General features: G+C 45.1%; 1 protein-coding gene across 2 annotated transcripts in view; it reads right to left on the bottom strand.

Annotated features, from left to right (window-relative positions):
* LOC119169133 (DDB1- and CUL4-associated factor 13) overlaps positions 1 to 20,556 on the bottom strand; it is a 143,689-nt gene that overhangs the window by 44,050 nt on the left and 79,083 nt on the right. For both annotated transcript variants that reach the window (XM_037420234.2, XM_037420233.2), the window contains one exon: positions 6,673 to 6,769. In XM_037420234.2, coding sequence (XP_037276131.1) covers positions 6,673 to 6,769 — 97 coding nt within the window. The remainder of the gene's footprint in view (positions 1 to 6,672; positions 6,770 to 20,556) is intronic.

Genomic DNA, 20,556 nt, shown 5'->3' with positions numbered 1-20,556 from the left:
GCACCAGACAAAGATGACCAAGAGCGCGATAGGCTGTACATAGTATGGCCCCTACTGGATCACCTGGTCTCAAAATGCCGTGAACTACCGAAATCACAAAAACTGTGTGTCAATGAGCAGCTAGTACCCTTCAAAGGCCGCCGCTCACTGAAGCAATACTTGCCAAACAAACCCAAAAAGTGGGGTCTCTCTCCTAACTCCATCCACTGCAAGTGCTCCCGAGATAAAATCATGACAGATAGATGCTTCTAGTTAAACAATTTGTAAATGGGTTGTGTGCTTGCGCCGATGTTTCGACAAGTGGGCTTGCCTTCTGCAACTGTTCTAGCCTTGAAGAAGACAAGTTCACTTCACGCCATTATTGCCATCATGTTCTGTTTAAAGGCCATATCTCGAACACTGCCCCGTATGTTCTATGTGAATACGAAAGCTTTCGAAGGCTACAGACAGGCGCGGCTCAAGCAGAGATGAAATTTGCCGGCCGGTTCTTTCAAGCAAAGGTGCACGAAGGGAAGCTGATGGGGGGGGGGGGGGGGGGGACAGGGGCGGGCGGCATTGTTCAGGCAGGAGCTGCGAGCTGCAAGCTTTCAGGCAGAGCTGCAAAGGCTTAGTGCAATAGAGCTAGAACTTGTGCATGCGCTTTCTTGGTTTGTTATGTGTTAGGCTTCCCTAATTTGGTGTGTAGTCTTATTTTTTATTTGGCCAGAATTGTAGTTTTTTTAACTTTGGGCTGCACCCACACTCCCTGCAGTGAATAGGAAGATTGCCTGTGATCGCTGTCTGCTGGCATGCATAGCAATGCTCTTTGAGCCACTTTTTTGTGTTTCATGTGTTTGTCTGAGAGCAAGATTTTTGCTTAACTCTGAGAGCTGCAAAGTAAATCAGCATACAGTTAAACCTAAATATAACGAAATTGATAAAAAAAAATTCCTTATAAAGAGGATTACGTTATATGCAGGTTCAGTAAAAAAATTTGGAAAATAAACGCGCAAATTAAACAAAAGGAGGACTGAAGGCACCGCTGACCCAAAACACTTATTTTATAGTAAAAAAAAACTGACTTATTATTGCGATAGCAGCTATATGGACACTCTCAGCGGGTTTTTGGCCTCGCCGCCACATTCTGTTCCGTAACAAGACCAAATTAATAAAGTGCTCCGGTATCGTAACATTTACGAGCGGTAAAAGCGCGCGAACCCTGCTGACGCAGAGATCAAATGAGTCGGCCCATCTTTATCGCCTGGAAAGTGCATAAGATAACATCTTGCGCGTGTTAGAACTGCCAGCAAATGCTCAAACATAAAGTAAACCACCCGTTTCGAACGAGCAAGAAACAACGCGGGGTTGGGGGATAGCTCGAGTAGCAGTAATGAACTTGCATATTAAAGGCGATCGTTATCGCCAGCGCGCTTGCTATCTCGTCGAGTATCAGTTCGGTTTCAACGCGAAGGGGCGGTGTGAAAAGAGCACTTCACCCTGGAGCGACTGTATTTGCTCACACCAGCATTTTGTAGAAGTTCCGCGATATCAGATCCAAAAGAGTTGGCTGCCAACTTTATTTCTTATAACATTACATTTTTTTGCTCTCACACTCACTGCATTAAATTCAACGTGCCGTCATGTTGCCAAAAGTAATCACGAAAGCTACCAGCCTGCGATCTTCCGGCGCGGCAAAAGACAGAAGCATGTAACCAGGGTGTCTAGCAAATTGCAGAATTCAATTTCCCTGACTTTTCCAGGTTTTCACTGACCATTTTAGCTAAAGTTCCCTGACCTATACAACAGACACCATTTTGTGGAAATGGTCCGTGAAGCATATTAAAAGGGTACAGAAAACACGTTTCATTGTAGAGTAAAACATTTATTGCAACTGCCCTCATTCTCGAAATGCACATCAATTAGGGTTTGAGAGAGTTTACTTCGTCTTGAAGAATAGAAGCTTCAAGTTGCGCTTCACTAAGCAGCCTTTGCTTTTTTTCTTGTAGCTCTTTAATCGGAGCCGCTGCTCTCTTTTTCTTCTTCTCTAATTCAGTTGTTTCATCTCGCTCTCTCTTCTTTGTTTGCAGATGCTCCCTGTAGACGCTGTAGGCACTGCGAACTGTCTTCACCATCCTGTCAGTAATGTCTACTTGAGCGATGCCACCTGCTGCCAAGACCGCATCATGCACTACTCTCTGTGCCACAAGAGAATCTTCTTTCAAATTTTCAACAAGGCATTCCTTGTTGACAGAAAAGCCTCTCTCTACCGCAGCATTGCTGTGAGACAAGCACGAGAGAAGTTTCACAAAAAATGCAGCTCCTTGTGATCCTGGAAACATATGTTTGTCCACAGAGTATCCAGCCTCTGTTTCTTCCTGTCAAAATTTGCCAGCTGTGCCCGTGTACTGCTTTCTGAGCACACCTTCACGTAAGAGCGATGGGCTCGCTCTGCTTGCAAGCCGGTCATCCAGTGGTGCTCGGAAAGTACTTCAAGTGCCAGTGTAAGCCGCATGGGACCAGTCTCCAAAGACAATGCACAGACAGGGTCCAAACAGCCTGCACCCACGGCCAACTTGTACTTAAACGGCGATCTCTCCACCACTTTCTGTGCACAAGCCTTGACAAACGATATGCAGCCTTTTTTAAAATTCATTATTGCAAGCTGTAACAACTTGTTCTTGCAGAGCCCGTTTTTTGCGGAGCTCGAAAACCCAACGTCGCATGCGACTACATTTACGGCATTTTCTGGTATGCTTAGGTCTATCTTCATCAACTTGGCGATCGAGAACTTCCCGTTTTACAATTCTCGACAGCAGTGAACGCAGAATGCTCTCTAGTGCTGCTGACAGGAATGAAACCATCGGTTTATCCATTTGAAATTCATGCAGAAAGGGTTCCAATTCCTCAGCAATCGAAAGAGCAAAAGCTAGCTTTGCTGACAAGACCTGATTAGACACAGCTTCTTCAACCACTTTGTAGCTTGAGCATGTTAGCCTCTTGTGTGCTTTTTCTTTACACTGCTGCACAAATACAATGAGGTGTGGTAGAATCTCCAGTGCCCTACAGATTACAGTACTGTTTTCCAGCCACCTCACTGCACAGAACTTCATGGGGAATTTCAAGCACCCCGTGAGGCTGAGGAAGTCAGCGGGACGTGCAGGAACGCATTTGAACAGGTTTTAGGCGCTTTGAAGAAATGATACCAAATCCCAGCCAGATGCAACATGGCCAGCTTTATAAGCACCATTGATTGCATGAAGGCCACAGCTTCCTATGTCGAGGATATGGCTCTCATCTGACTCGTGAAGCTCTTCCTTCAGAGGCCGCAAAAACTTAAAATTGACATTTGGCCCGTCCATGGACACTTGCAGGATTTTGGATCCTTTGATTTCCTTCACCGCTTGACGAAACGCTGACGCCAAGTCTTCAGCGCACGTATGACCCATGAAACAAGACGTCAGGTAGCGAGTCTTCACGCTGTCGTCAGCAGCATTTCAGTATCTAATGAGAACATCCATTTGCTGTGTCTGGATGACCTTGTTCAGCGCCTCGTCGAAACAGACTACCAGGTAAGGCCCATTGACGAGACTCGACAGCAACATATTGCGAAAGTACGGCGCAATGCCATGGCAAATGGGGTAGCCTACCTTGTCTTTACCCAGCCGAACTTTTGCAGCCACCTCAGAAGTGGGAAACATCAGTAGAAAAAGGGCCGCAGACGCTGCCGCAGAACGAAAGGATCCATGTGTCATCCTAGTATTGAGACACCAAAATATTTCTGCTTTAGTCACATTGTTCTTCAACAAAAAACCTGGCACTTGCACAGGAGCTGTAGTAGTCACTGCAACTTCGGTAGCAGCAGGCGCAGATACAGCGCTACTGCTAGGCGAGGCGTCCGTCGGGCTTTCAAAAAATGACAATAGCTTTGGCTGGGAAGCACTTTTGAGAAATTTCAATGCAGCAATGTGCTTCTTGCTAGAGGCATGACTTGAAACAGCTCTGTGACCCATGTTGCTCAGCAAAAACGTTTTTTGGCAAGCTGTACACATGGCTTTGTGCGGATCATTTTCCACAGGCCTAATCCAACTTGCACAGTCGGAGACACTTGGGTTCGCCCAGTCCGCATTAAAGGAACACTTCTTGCCTCCTGACATCTTCGATGAAAAAATATTTTGCAGCGCGCGACACCGAAACGCAGCACTGATAAGCAGCGCGCGACACTGATGATCGCGTCTGAAATGCTGCAGGTCCGATGGATTTCTTCTCTCCGGAATATGCATTCACAGAAATATGCAGATATGTTCACTTCAAATCACAGAAGCACTTAGTCGAGGACAACGTCGCACACCACGATTCGCGCTACACGGGAACTCCGGGAAAACGTTCACGAGAACGCAAAGCTCACAATTCACACATTTTCAGTCGTAGTAGAGCCTAGCCGCAGTGTACAACAAAGGGACGTCGCCATGCTGGATTTATTGCGTGCGGATTGTTGTGGCTCGGCTCGATATGCTACGTTACCCCGCCTCCGCAGCCAGAACGCACAAACTAATTTTAGTAGAGGTCAGTGCGTGCAAACGATGGCGCAAAAATAGATGACACCGAAAACCTGCCGTGTTCCACTTCGATTACGTAATTCTGGCTCTTGACGTCATAAGAAAGCATAGCCTTCAATATTGGCTACCAAAATGCATCGCCTTCAAGATTTCCTACATAAAAAAAAAGCAGAGTGAGCGTGGAATTGAGACACCTCCTATCGTCCTTCTATGGAAATTTCATTTCCCTGACTCTAGCGTTTCGCCCAAAGCGATCAGCTGCGCGAATCATTAGTAGTGTGGGCAGGCCCCAAGACAGTTTTCCCTGACTTGTCTCTCTTGATTGACGAATTCCCTGACAATTCCCTGACTTTTCCCTGTGGCTGAAAATTCCCTGACATTTCCAGGTTTTCCCGGTTTTCCCGGTCGCCAGACACCCTAGTAACGAGTCGACTTTCGAAGATCTGTCGTCACCGTGGTCTCTATCAGCACCTAATCTGACATCCCCTTGTTGGTGACGACACGGTTGTCCGAAATGATCAAAGTATCAACGTTAACCGCAACAGCGAAGCAATGAATAGCAACAGCTTGGAATGTAACGCTGAGTACGACAAGCAGATCGAAACCTGCAGCGCACTACTTACATGCAAATGACGCACGAAAACAACATACACAAGACGAGAGCAAACTAATAACATTTACCACTGGACACTTGACGCACTGTTTAAACAAAAATGCGGCTCAAAACCTAATTACAGGTATAGATAGGAGTGTAAACTAACAAGTGCCCTAGTTGTTACTTCGCTGTGCTTGAAAAGCGCACTCTTTTCACAAACGGCGCCGGTCTAGCGAGCGAAGTGATCTTTGTGCGCCCGGCAACTAAACGCAATTGTTCCAGTCAAAGTCGAAGGTGCGTGGTTCTCACCACCGAAGGATAAGCACAAGCTCACAAGCATCTAACCCTCCCCCACCCACCCCCCTTCGCCGGGCAAAGTACTCGTGGGAGATAAGCGCGTCGCGCATCTCGATGAGCTGTTCGCTGAGCCTGGGCGACTTTCTTTTCTTCTTGAGTTTTCATATATTAGATACGTATACATATACAGTGAATGACTGCGGCAGAAAAAAAAAACAGCCGAGGCTGTCCATATAGTTGCTATTGCAATAAAAAAAAAGCAGAGCTGAACGTCATCGGAAGACACACCATGCGCGCGCAGTAAAACTATGCACGCACGCATGGCGTCGAAAACGAAAAGCGAAAGACACGGACATAGGCACGGATACCGCGGAAAACTCTTCGGTAATGCACTCTCCATACGCAGCGCGGCCCCGCATATGTGACGCTAACTAAAAGCGTGGCACGGCCAATGCGCAAAAGTAGTTTTATTATTATCTTTTTTTTTGGTCTGGAGGGAAGGGGGGGAGGACACAGCTGCGCATGCGCCCGCGGCGGCGAGAATGGCGGCAACGCCAGCTCGTGGGTTGCAGGCCCGCCCATCCTCCTGGCGCTCACCCACGCGCAATAACGAGCGCTCGCTCTCACCTAGTGCGCAACGCGCGCCTTCGCTGCTTCACGCTTCATCAGCGCCGAGGCAGCGGTTGCCGCAAAAGATGCACGGTCGCACCAAAATGCCAAAATGCGGAGCGAAATTTCTAGATTGTCCGTGGAAAAAATTTGTTATATCAAGAGGTCGTATCCCGCTGTTACTTTGTTACATAGAGGTCGCAAATACATGTGCTTCTACGGAGTGACGACGGGGAATAGGAAAACTTCGTTATATCGAGGACTTAATCACATAGAGGTTCGTTATAAGCAGGTGTAACTGTATCACAAAAAAAGGAATGTTTCTCCTGGCACATGTGTACAAAACTTACTGTATGTAATACGTTCATTAGTGAGTGGATGTGAAGTTCAGATTTTGCTACATGACAGCTTTTGGTCAAATGGGCTTAGAATATACTTCACTGCACACATTTCTTATTACTGATCATTGTGATATGCTAATTTACTTTGTAACTGTCTCAGTTAAAACAGGGTCTTGCTCCTGGCAAGGCACATGAAACTCGAAACTTCGATGAATATTGGTCAAGAGTTTATGAAGAATGTTTAAGAGTGCCATGCACCACCTTAAGCTTCACTAACACCATAAGCTAGTCGTACCTGCTATGGCCGTGGTCTGTTGCGAAGATGCGCACAGTCTTGTCATAACTGCCGGAAACAAACTCTTTCCCGGTTGGAGAATAATCAACATCCATCACTGCAATGATGAGAAGACAAAACAACAATTAGGCAGCTATCTTATAAGAATTCATGACAGCTGTCAGTCATGTTTGTATTACTAAGCTTTTAGATGAGTGTCAAAAATAGATCGAAATTTATCAGTGGACAGAGCAGCAGGCTTTTGCAGTTGTCTCACAATATTCCCCAGCAAACTCAACATTTTGACACATGCAAAACAAGCACATCAACTTCCAGCTATGCGCGTGCAGCAGAAGAAGATGAATGAACAGATAGTTTTGTCAATCAAAAATGGCACGTCAAGCAATTGGAGACTTGCTGACATCTCTAATTCAGAATTCCAAGCTTTTGTTATTTCAGACCACTGCTTATAAAGTCACTACAAAGCGTTAAGATAATATGATGAAACCTATTTAATGTTTCCAAGTTTATTTTTGCACTTAAAACAATTTTGAATCATGGGAATCACAACACAGGCTGCCTGAATACATTATCCCCTGAATTCCTAGTCGAGCCGACTAAGTACCTACTATAACAATATAATTTATGGTTCCTCAGGTGTAGGTCAATGGGCGCATAGAGAAATCGTAATAGAAAAAATCAGATATCTCGTTTATTTGCTCTTTAGATACAACAGAAGATATTTAGATCAAGTTGCAGTGATTACATGTAAAAAATACGATTCATATCATACAGTGGGCTTTTCTGGAAAGATAGTAGTAGCTTGCCAGTGTCGTGCTTCCGCACCCATATAATCAAAAACACAATTTCTTTCCTTGCTGAGGCAAAGTGTGATGCCACATTTTGAACAAATGATGGAACTGAGCTTGCCACACAGTACCTGTGGCGCAGCAGCTGGTGGTTCGTCACCAGTGGGTAATGCCCAACAGCATCTTTCTTAATGTCAACATCGGGCTCCTGTGGCGCAACTCTTTACTTTTTTGGGAGCAGGTGATGCCAAGCTCAATGGGCATCACCCATCACCCAAGAAAAAAAGAAAAGTTATTTTTTCACCCAATTTTCTTTCTTCTTATTTACATTATATTGGTTCTAATAACTTCCCCTACACATTCCTTGGCGTTATTGTCTGTTATATCTCATTATTATGTGTCAAAACACAGAAAAACAAGCCCTTAGGTATACACTTCTTTCCCTTATTCATTAACGAGGGTCTCGTACTGGCAGACTTGGTGCCGTTAGATTGTATACGAGGGACTATTGGTCAACTGCCTGCTTGTAATAAGTTCACGTGCTACGTGACGCCACACAGGCTCAAAAAGGGTGTTCCACACCCGCCGCTATGGCTACAGATAGGCGCTGACTGACACTCCCAGGTTTAAATTCACATATAAACCCAATAAAGTGGCTGGGGGGATAGCCGCCATATAGCTCAGTGGTTAGAGCATCGAACGCGTTATTCGAAGGTCGTAGGTTCGATTCCTGCTCACGGCAAGTTATCTTTTCACCCACTTTTCTTTCTTTTTATTTACATTATATTGGTTCTAATAACTTCCTCTATACATTCCTTGGCATTATTGTCTGTTAGATCTCATCTACACACACACACACACACACACACACGCACGCACGCACGCACGCACGCACGCACGCACGCACACACACACACACACACACACACACACACACACACACACACATATATATATATATAAAATCTGAAACTGTGTCCATATAATGGCTATCGCAATAAAATCAATAACACCGTCACTTGGTTTCTGACATCAATCCCACTGGTATCTGAATACTCTATAACGTAAGAGTGCATCTCTCAACCTCAGTGCTCAACAACAGCATGATGCAGCTGTGCTGCAATAAACCTTGAAGCAGTGAACCTGAAATGGGTGGGAGCAAAACTTTACTGCAGTGTCCACCAAAATACCAGCTGATAGGTGAAAAGTTTCAACGACTCAAGAATACTCTGCCACAGTCACATTAGAAAGAAGGTTCACAATGTCAAAAATGAAGCAACTTTTATCGCCTAAGGCTGCTACCCAAAAGCAACAAATGCTGATTAGGCTTAGTCTACCGTTCGACATGTTGTCGTGGAAGTTTGCGCAAGACAACATGAACATCTGGCATCAAAAAGATCGCACTCCAGTACTAGTCCAAGAGCGGTGCATGTGATGGGACGTTCAGGTTGGTAACCAGGAAATCAACAGCGACTAAAGTCCACCAAGCTTGTGCAAGTCCGTGAAGTGGCAGCAAAGAGGCAAGTGTGTCGGCAAGCCAGAAAAGCTTGTAAATTTGCAGACGAGGTAGCAAACACAATAATGACGACGCCTTTCCCAACAAAAAACTCCAAGTACGCTTGATGAGGATGTGATCGCATGTTCCAAGCTGAGCGCACACAGCAGGAGCCAAGCCGGCGCCAGTGCAAAGGTTACTCCGACGTTCAGACAACCTCCCTTCTTCCTCACTCACCGAACCCGTGCGGCCCTGCCTTGGTCTCTTTTTTTAGTTGGTTAGCTAAAAGGGTGTCGAATTGCAATGGTGCAAATACGGCACAGAACCACTGATCATGGCCAAGTTTGGTGTGTGCCTATTATGCGTAGAAATAAAAATATAACTGATTTCTCCCGACCAAACTGGCCATTTACTTGCCTATTGTGCAAGTAAATACGATATCATTGTTAATTGAAATTTTTGCATTTCTTGGAAGCACGGGTTTCCTGTGGTCTTTAGTAAGTATTCAATGCTGATGAAGCAACCGCACTCACCGAAAATTCGTGTGTCTGTGCATATGCATGGCTGTGACATAAGAAGGCATGCAGGGATGGCTGGTCAAAGTCGAGAAGGAAGAAGTGCACGTGAATGCAATGGAATAATTACTTGGTGTATGAGCCACAGCCCATCTCTCATTTACAGCATCACACAAATCGAAAGGATGGAGACCTGGCAGCCACTTTATCAACTGCCCGTCATCATTGAAGACTTCACCAAGCGTCTTGACCGCATGTGAATCACTCTACTTTATGACGAGACCAGCGTCATGACATCAGCTGATCTCGATGTCCCCAAGTATGCCAAATCAGTGGACGATGAACTTGTGCCGGACTGGTTCTACTTGTTCGAGCTCCACGCTACTGCTGCATCATGGTCAAAACGTGACATGTTCAACAAGTTCAACAAACACGTCACCAGAGAGGCATTCAAATTTTACTTGACATACATATTTGAAAACAACGAATTATAGAAAAAGAGCGAAGAGGATATGATCACCCATTCTAAAGAATACGATGGATATTTGTCCATAACGCATCGCTTTCACATTCACCCATCATACTAACGAGAAGTCTTCGTGCAGTAAGAATATTTCAAAAACAAGATCTCACTAGAGGAAATTTGGCACGATTGTACCATTATATGAATCTTTCGAACATATGTCGCGCATTCGAGCACAGAATGATAACGTCCCAACAGATAAGGCAATGCTGACCGAAAGGCATTCGGACCGGTTTTCGAAATGACCCTACCTACCACTGGGTTTCCCATGACCAATGAAATCATCATTTTCTGCCTGTTCACTGCACCAATGACTCCAGCTGTTAAGGAACTTCCAGAATCATTTGATGCTTCGTGTTGGACGCATGGCCCATATGGCTTGGAATTATGTGACATCTGTGTTGCTGACAAAATTCGCGGCACGCCTCTCAAGATAGTTGCCTTCACACGTGACCGAGCTGGTGAATCTGCACAATACTAGACCACACCTTGATGTTCCAGACGAGAGTCTCCTGACAGAATTTTCCAGCTTAATTATTCTGAAAAATGAGAAACATACATCATCAGAACCAGCTCAAGCCATGCTGTGCTATGATCTGTGCTATCATCGCCCAGAGATAATAGACATGCGAGTCGAAGCACTACCATAGCCACTGGATAGAAAGGAAAGTGTGGTCTATTAGGCTGGATCGCCGGAATGGGCGAGCGCATCTAGGTCGAGTTGACAGTTGTGGCAGCTTTATTGGCGAGGGCCCTACAACTCAAGTCATCAAAGCAAATGACACTTCGTGTTACAATGTGGTTGCCTGAGGATTTGTGCATGCCTGTGTGCTTTCTCGCATGTTTTTTTTTGTCTCTGACCATGTACGAGGGGTACTTTGCCTCCTGTTTCCTGTTCTTGAGTATCGTACATTAGTGTGCACGTGTGTGGCAGATGGTTTTTTCCAGTGGTGTGATGCAGTGAAGCTGTTGTAGGCTGCTGTGCAACTCAAAGGCGGGAAAAGACGCTACTGTGAAGTACTATTTATTACCCTGCGAACTACAGTTTCAGGAAGCACATTGGGAGGGGTATTATTCGTAACAGAGCACTCATTTTCATCACAAACGAGCCGTGAATCGAATGTGCGCCACCGCTTCCAGTTGACAGCATCAAATCACCATGCCAACCATTCTTTTAACGATGTCCACCATGAAAAAAAAAGTATCAAAAGGTTCCCATGTCATGGTCTCACTCTCTGCACACGAGGCAGACCAAATCAGGAGAATTCCAGACATCGTATTTGGGCAACTTTTGGGGCGAGATGAGACCTTTCCCCTTGCTATCACTCTGGTCCGTGTTACATACTGAACAATTACTTGGAATGTTCACAAAACCGAGAAGGATCCAAACAAGAGGTAATGAAGAGTATGACAGGGTAAAGAACTCAGCGAAAAAGTTATGCAGTTCGAGCAGTTCGACTGAGTCATGTAGTGCAATCAGTTTATCTCAGAATCGAGTGACCACGTGGTGGGAGCACTGTTTTGTAGAGTGTTGCCAGGAAGATGTGTTGCCCCGGACGCCGGCGTCGCATTAGTTTTTCTTCGAGACCAACTGGATGCTCCGCCCACTGGTCCGGGATAGCTCGGACGCATGTTGTTTTTCGCGTGCCTGGAGGTCTGCGGGCGGCCAGGGACCGTCTGAACGATTTCTTTCGGGCAGCTAACACCGCGGGGCGCAAGCCAGTGCGGGCATCATAAGTTAGACACAGAAACTTTAAACATGCTCTTTCTCGCTCTTTGCTTTTCTGTCCGCTTCTCGCATGTTTCTAGATTTCGCATCGTTTGCGCACCCAGTTCTTGACATCGGTGTTCTGAGCCACATCGAGGGTGTGTGTATTCCCGAAGATCGGGAGAACAAGTGTTATACTCGCTAGGAGAAACAGCGGACTGGAACAACTGCGCCGGTCTACAATGCACATGCGCTCGAGTAGTTCACTTACAGTAAGTTGCATCACAACAGAAATAGGTTATAATGCACTACCTAACTGCTGTTTAGGTTGCAATTGGGTCGGCATTGTGGCCTGTGTCACAGCTGTGGAGGGAGCAGACGGCACAACCTGGCATAGCAGACGCCACAGCGGATGCAGTCAGAATCAAGCGCGCAGATGGCCTGAGGTTGCTCGGGCTGGCTCGGGACATTTAGATCACGTGCATGTGACGTAGCCGCCTATGAGCTGAGGCGTCCGCGGGCCGCCGGCGAGTGATCTGGGACTGGTAAATCGATGAAGCTCAGTATTTCTCAGCGCAAACCTTGCCTGCGGTGTCTGAAAAGCTTGAGGACTGCAGTAGATTATTTCATTAAGATTACACCCTGTTTGCGAACATTACAGATTATTATAGAACCTACGTCTCATCTAACGTTAACGCTAAAATATTCGATGGCACGTGTACAAATGCCGACGCACCTCACCGCTACTCAGTTGATCGACAGCTGATGCTCAGTTCGCCACTATCAGTGCCAGTGTGTATCGCTGTATTCTGACTAATCATTGACAGGCCTCAAGTTCGATCGAATAAACAGTTTAGTCTTCGACCAACAGTCTGATCCCTTCGTCAACGTCATGAACCCATGACATCTGGTGGAGGTGCTTCCCGATCCATGTACCGCACGCTTTCCTACAACTGTGAGCCAAATCCACGTCACGAAGAACACATCAACCATAACCAGCGAGTCGGCCGTAGGCAACAAGGTCTACCACCAAAGTACGGGGCCCTACCCAACAGCACTCGCAAGCTAAAGGCCACCACCACTAATGCGACAACTACGACCGCCCCTGTAGCAATGCTCACCATGGTCGTAATGAAGCAACCAAGGAAATCACCAACCTTCCATGGATCATCAGTCTAAGAACCGGAGACCTGTCTGGAGGCGTTGACTGGGTGGCCGCCTCGAACCAGCGGGACTAAGACGAAAAGCTGCATCGCTTCTAATTCTATCTGGAAGACGCGGCAAGGACCTGGTTCAAGAATCGGGAGTTTGCACTTCAATCCTAGGATCTCTTCCACATTGCATTCCTGGAAACTTTCATGAATGTCGTCTGCAAAGAAAGGGCCGCTGCTTCGCTGGAGACCCAGGTGCTGCTACTAAACGAAAATGTCATTATATTCACGGAAGAGTTGACGAAACTGTTCCGGCATGCCGACCTTGCCATGGGTGAGTACAAGCTCCAGTTCCTCATGCGAGGTGTGAAGCGAGAGTCGTTTGCTGGACTTTGTTGCAACTCGCCGGAGACTGTTGACGAACTCCTCACCGAGGCCACGACAATCGAGATGGCACTTGAGATTCGCACAAGGGAGTATGACGGTCACTCTTGAACAGTCACCAACGTCCAAGCTCATGCCCTCAGTACGAACGACCTGCGTGAGACCATTCAAGCGATCGGGCGAGAGGAGCTGCAGAAGCTGTTACTTTCGCCCCAGCCTCAACTGGATTCGATTGCCGACATTGCCTGCGAGAAAGTTCGGCAATCACTTGACCCTTTCAAAGAACCGACACAGCCCCAGCCCAAAGCCATAAGCTATGCAGCTGCAGCCAGACATTACACTTCCTCTACACGCCTACGTCAAGAGGCTGCACTGTCGCAGTTCCGCCGCCAGACACCGCTGCCCTCCCCTCGGCATACCGTCCAACTGCTGGACAGCGCAATGCTCTGAAGAAAACAGACGTGAGGCATGCTCCCGACCACCGACTTCTCTGCTACCACTGCGAAGAAGCGGGGCACACGTAACAACGCTGCCAGTAGCGACAGATGGGTCTATGGGGTTCTGATAATGCACTGTGCCCACAGCGGAGTGAGCACACGCACGACATCACCGACTACCTCGCAGGAGTGAAATCGGAATACCAACGACCTTACCAATCGCAGTCACGAGGCCGCTACGCGTCACCGCATCAAAGGCAGTATGCCAGCCCTGCTCGGGGCCGATCTCCGAGTCCTTACTCAGAAAGCTAAGGGCAGCAACTGATGAAGGTGCGGTTGCAGAACGACGAACTACCGAAGATCCCCCGCCGCCGAAATGAAGTCGAAAGCGCCCACCGCAAGAATAAAGGGGCCTTGATGTCCAAACTCCACAGCCGGACGCATACCTCATGACGCAATGAGAAAGCAATTGAATAAACCTACATAGCCGTGATTCGACGCTATGACCCAACCGCAACGCACGACAACAAAGCAGCAACCTCAACATAATACTAAGCGACCACCACATCACTGCTGTTGTCCACACCGGAGCCGAATATTCCGCCATCAGTGTCCCTTCACAACGAAGTTCAAGAAAGTGAAGACTGCATGGCAAGGCTCCGAAATTCGGACCGCTGGAGGTCACTTAATAACACCGACTGGAACCTGCGCAGCAAGAGTCACCATTAATAACCAGAGATATCCTGTGAGCTTTGTAATCTTATTACATTGCTCCATGGATGTGATACTTGGCATGGACTTTCTAAGTCAGCATGGTGCTGTCATCGACCCGAGGTCTGAGTCAATAACACTAACCCCATAAAACACGCTGCCACCCACTGCCCCTGCCAAGGAATCACGCATTGAATGTGCTTTAGTCTTTTTTTAAAGCATCATGATGATGCCTTTTTTAGAGGGGGGCAATGCCACATTCCCTCCTCAAATTTGTTATCGCGACGTTTTACTGTCAGTGATTCTCAGCACATACCGTGCCTGCAGTGTTCGGGAAGCTTCAGAACTGCGGTAGATCATTTTGTTAAGATTACGCCCCCTTCACAAACATTACAGATTATTTTGGAACCTACGTCACCGCTAACGATAATGCTAGAATATTCTATGGCACGTGTATAAATACCAATGCGCCTCACCGTTAGTCAATTCATCGACGGCCAACACTCAGTTCACCGCTATCAGTGCCACTGTGCATAGCTGTATTTTGAATATTCGTTGACAGGCCACAAGTTTGGCCGAATAAATAGTTCAGTCTTCGACAAACAGTCTGCTCTCTTCGTTGACATCACGAACCCAAGACAATATGTAAAACCTCTGAATATTCTTGCACCGTTTGCAATGCATGAGATTGTATTTGTAGCAAGGCAAGTTTGTTCCCGTTGTTTCAAATACCCTCCAAGTAATTTTGTGAGTTGTAATTGATACATGCTGACTGAGTAAGTTCGTGTGATGCTTCGCCTTGAAGGGGTACTGACACCTTTTTTTGGAGGCAGGTTGACTCTACCATAAAAATCTCCTGTATCAAATGCAGATGAGATATTTTATTTTGATATCAAAGTTAATTTTTCTGCCATGCACCGTTTACTGTCATGAACCGTACCTGTAAAGCGAGCTAGCAGAGTATAGAATTGTGTAAGTGCACGCAAATACAAGATACACGCCTATCAGAAGGCAAAGAAATCGTTTGATTTTGGATCTGTCGTCATGGCCCCAATATTGAATCTGTCGTCATGGCGCCAATAGAAAGCGACCATCGGTTAACCCGAGCTGTTTCGTGACCTTCGCTCGCTCTGTGCTTATCCGCTGCAATATCTCTACAGTTGCACCATTCGTGAACCGCCCTGAGGTGCACAAATAAAAAAGACGGGAGACGTGCTGTGCACAGATAGAAAGAAAAAACAATACGGCACGCACCAACGGGTGAAGGGGGGAGGAAGCGAGTTGAGGTCGCCAAGGGGGGTTGGCATAATAATAAAAAACTGAAGAGATCCGATGGGTAAGGAGGCGCCAGGTGTTGGTTTGTGGGACTGCAGCGGATAAATGTAGGAGGGCGCGTTTATTATGAGAGTGCATTCATTACGGGAGTAAATGTGGTAAATTTATTTATTTTAGTTATTTATTCATAATACACAGATGACTACACCGACGACTACACAGACCACAAGGTAGGACTACATATTGCAAAAAAATGAAAAAACACAGCAGAGACTAACAGGGAAGAGAACACATCAGACAACTCTACGAATGAAAACTGGGATGGCATAGAATCAAAGTACATTCCTCGAACAGTTGCGCCGTTATGTACGTCGCTACTCACTGATCAAAATATATTTCAAGATTGGCAGTGAATGAGTGAGCAGATTTTGAGGACACTATACCACATAGGAGGTTATACGATAGTTCAATGATTGTTGAAAAGTAGGAATACTTAATGTATTGCAATGGGAGATAAAAGGCCTGATACACTTGTTGTGGTTTGTTCTTGCTGAGCGCTGATATGGTGGTTTTGAGTACTTGTGCTTGTTTATATCGATACCATTGTGATAAAGCAGATAAAGAAAGTTTAAGGCAGCAATGCGATGCCTGACTGCCAAAGTATGAATGTTTGCCCTATTGCGTAGAGCGGTTATGCTAACACCACATTAATACTGGGAATACACAAATCGAAGTGCTTTATTTTGAATTCCCTCCAGTTGGTCAAGAAGATAAATTTGGTAAGGGTTCCAGACAATACTGCCGTACTCAAGGACTGGCCATATGCAGGCTTTAAAACTTGTTAGTCGGACTTTGGCAGGTGCTAGAGCAACTTTTCTGTGAAGATAACCCAACTGTCTGTATGCTTTTGCACACGTGTGATTAATGTGATCGTCTCATTTTAATGTGTCATGAAGGTAACGCCCAAGTATTTCACTCAAGCAGTCTCAGCTACGTGTAGTCCCATTAGCTGATACACAAATTTCAAGGATTCCCTCTTTCAGGTAATATGCATGTAGGAAGATTTTCCTACATTTATTTCCATTCCCCACTCGTGACACCATCTCCAAATGTTAGTGAGAGAGGTATTTAGCAGGATTTGATCGTCTATCGTTCATGCTGTAGTGCAACCATTACATCATGTTCAACGTAAGAATGAATCTCGTTAACGAAAATCGGAAATAGAATGAGGCCTAGCACAGACTCTGCGGAACACCTAAGTGGATGTCCAGCTCCCCAGATTCAGCATCATTTATTTCAACGTACTGGCCGTGGTTTCAAAGGTAGGCGGCTATCCATTGTAATATATTGATTTCAATCCCGATAGCCTTCAGTTTGTAAATTAGCTTATGATAAGGTACCTAGTCAAATGCCTTAAAGAAATCTGTAAATAAAGCGTCAGATTGAAGTTTCGAGTTAATTACGGTAGCGAAGTCATGCACAATTTTGAGAAGTTTAGTTATGATAGACAGGCCTTCACGAAATTCATGTTGTTTGGAGTAAATTAGGTTCTTGTCTTCTAAATAGATGCTCATCGCCTTGTTGATAACATGCTCCATCATTTTACAACAAGAACTAGTCAGGGCGATGGGCCTGTAGTTGTTCACAAGTAGCCTGTTGCCCCCTTTATGAGCAGGAAGGATCTTGGCACAAAACCAGTCCATCTGCAAAGTGTCTCTTTGAAGTGAAAAGAGAATAAGGGGGAGGAACTATTTCTGAATCATGAATATCGCCATGTAGCCACATTTCAGTTATTACTGCCACGTCAGAACAGTAAATCAGCGAAATTTCTTCGTGTTTTGCAGCTTTATTCACAATGTTCCTTGAATTAAAGCTCATTAGGGAAAATGAATTCATAACCCATACTCGTCATGCGTTGTGGGCACTTGACTTCCCGGTGTTGTCGTGACGCACGGCGTTCAAAGGTAGCCTGCATTTTCGTTCATCATTCCATATGTACAGTTGATTGTTCACTTTAAGTTCATCGTAAACAAGTGTTACTTATGCTGAAGACAGGGTTCTTGTCATGAACAAAGCAGCGGACTACACAACAGATTAGCTTTCTGGAGTCAGCTGATGCAGTAAGGTTCTTTTTGAGTGGCTGCCGTGGTTAAGTAACATAAGAATTTATGCCTTGCTGAAGAATTATCAAGTGCCTTCAATTTTTACGCGCCACTTGACTCACCTGATTCACAGTTTCAGTTTCTCTGCTTGCCAGTGTCGGCTTAAAATGAAGGTGTCTGTTCTACATCGATAATTGTTGGCCTCATGTGCCAAACAAGATATCCTTTTGAGGCACATTGTACTGTGGGTATCAGGATTAACTGTGACCGCTTGGTGTTCTCCAATGCGTTTAGCATATATCTTGGTTCACGGGTGTTCTTTCTATTTCACCCCATCATAGTGTGGCCGTCGTGGTCGGTAATCTATCCCGTGCCATCAAGCATAGGAGTACGACACCACCCGTGCTATGTTGTCTTGGTGGTTTGCTTAATCAACGTCCCCATGCATACAAATTGCGAACAGGAGTACATACGATGCCCCCCCTCCCCCAAAAAAGAAGTGATGCAACTACCAATTACTCTGTTTTTGTTTGTTTACCAATTAGCTTTTTCGAAATTTCCCGATTTTTCCAGGTTTTCCATAATGATTTAAAGCAAATTCCATGACCGTTATGTCTGCTTCCTCAAGACCCTCAAGTGGTAAAAAAAGTCATACGCTCCTATAACATTCTGAGCATGTGCAGTAAATATAAATAAAATATGGACATCTAGCCAAGATGCAACCTCCGAGTAAGAGAGTAAGCAAGTTGGCTGTTTACTGTTCAGAAGAACCAGCAAGCAAAACACATGAATTAAATTAACCACAGCTAAAAGTTCGAAGCACCCAACGACTATCCTACAGTGCAGCCAAAGCTGCTAGAAAACGAAGAAGTTGCACCATCTCGTGGCATCTGTGTAAAAGTAGGATGCTGGAATCTGACCGGTTTTGCCACTGGAATATATTCTAGTTCACTATAATTGTTACAGCCCTGGCAGCTTAGGAAGTACAATACATTACATCGGCCTGTATTTACTGACTTTACTGTTTAGGATGTAAATGTAAATTGAATCTGATGCGACCTAGATTGCTGTAATTTTACTACTGATTACTACTGATTTCGATCTCCGCCGAAATTGCCCACCTCTAGTATATACTTTCCAGCAAAAAAAAATAATAATAAACACTACTGCTAGCATATTCTGTGCACCTTGCAAAGAACAACGACTAACAACAATGTCACAAGAACGGAGCCGTACTGCATAATTTTCTTTCTTCTTAGCTTTCATTCTTTTTTTTTCCGCAACGAGCACATGCATGTTGTTTTATTTCTCTGGGCTCTGACGCTTACAGTTCAACAATGTCCTCAGATGCCTGCAATGAAAGCTAGGGGTAGCGTTGAAAGCGACGACACATGAACATGTGCTGGCAAGAATGAATCTGTCAGGGCGCAACAGCTCTCTCGATTCCATAGATTTATCACAGATGCTGGCGGGTTACTTCCATTTGTATACTCTTCTATGAACATAACGCCAGAAAGTAATAACAGACTTAATAATACCATCTCAAGAAGCTCAAGTGAGAAATTTAGATGAAGTTACGCAACTCTAACCTTGAAACGCGAGCTACCAGCCATTAGTGTGTAGCTGAGGACGTTTCCTGTTCCATCGCCAATAACAATAATGATAGTGATAATAATAATAAAAGACATGACCTAGCCCGGCAAGCTTCTGCTAATGGCAGTCCTAGCCAAACCAGAAGGCCTTCGAGGTGAGCCGAATCATGGTCAAGACAAACATGCACAAATTTAGCAACATGAGTGTCGTTAAAATCCTATAGCTTAGGATTGCTATTGGTGTTTTCGGAGCAGACGCATGTTCCTAACGACTCCTGAAGTCTAAAACATCATTTAGGCATCTAATAAATATTTATATTTATTATTAAACATGCCATATGCTAGTATGCAGCTAGTATACAAGCAGTATAGTTGGCATAAATCATAGGCGGGGGGGGGGGGGGATTAAGGATGTCTGGACTTTTTTTTTTCAGGCTGTGAAGGACACCTCTTCCAAGTGTCCCAATTAAAATTTAGCTTTAGCACGTGATACAATTGAGTTAACAGTTAAGTATAGCACAATCAAGTTTTCAAAAGGCTTTTTATCCTTTACTGCATACTTGTGGTAAATGCCCCTCAGCTGTGTGAACTATGGAAATCGAAAAGAGATGTGAAAAAAAAAAACTGAATAGAAAAATACAATGCAATTGCTTGAGCTCGGACCCCATCCTCGTTTTTTTTTTATTAGAAAGCATGATTCAATTCTTATATAAATAAAAATACAACCCAGAAATATGAATTGAACACCATAGCCCAATATGATTCGCCCCTTGAGATGTTTCTAAATTTACGCCACTGAGTAGCATACTAGGATGATAGTGTACACAGCTTGCTTGTGGTTTTGCTTATGCTCGCGGGATGATCCTATGGTTCAACTTCATTCTTCTTAGTTTGTCAACACCATTTTAGAGCAAGTTTGGAACAGTTACTAGCAAATATTACACTTTGGAGCAGCATGGAGCAGCATTTTTTTTTAAAGCAGCACTTCCATCACTGTCATATGCATGGATGCAGTCTGCTTTGCAGAGCTTCTCGTAATATTTTTAGGTCTTTTTAGGCGAGAGTAGCCTTTGGACAAATTTATTTTTTTAAACTATAGTGAAGTATTACTGGTACAATGACTTTCTGGGCTGTTTGTTCCAAAATAAAACACAGCAGCGACGTATGCGCGTGCTCTGACCGGGGTACACTGCGGCCGGTCGT

This window comes from Rhipicephalus microplus, chromosome 2 (assembly GCF_043290135.1).
Source record: "Rhipicephalus microplus isolate Deutch F79 chromosome 2, USDA_Rmic, whole genome shotgun sequence".
Lineage (NCBI taxonomy): Eukaryota > Metazoa > Arthropoda > Arachnida > Ixodida > Ixodidae > Rhipicephalus > Rhipicephalus microplus.
The sequence above is the reverse complement of the archived record's forward strand: the minus strand, read 5'-3'. Positions and strand labels throughout refer to the sequence as shown.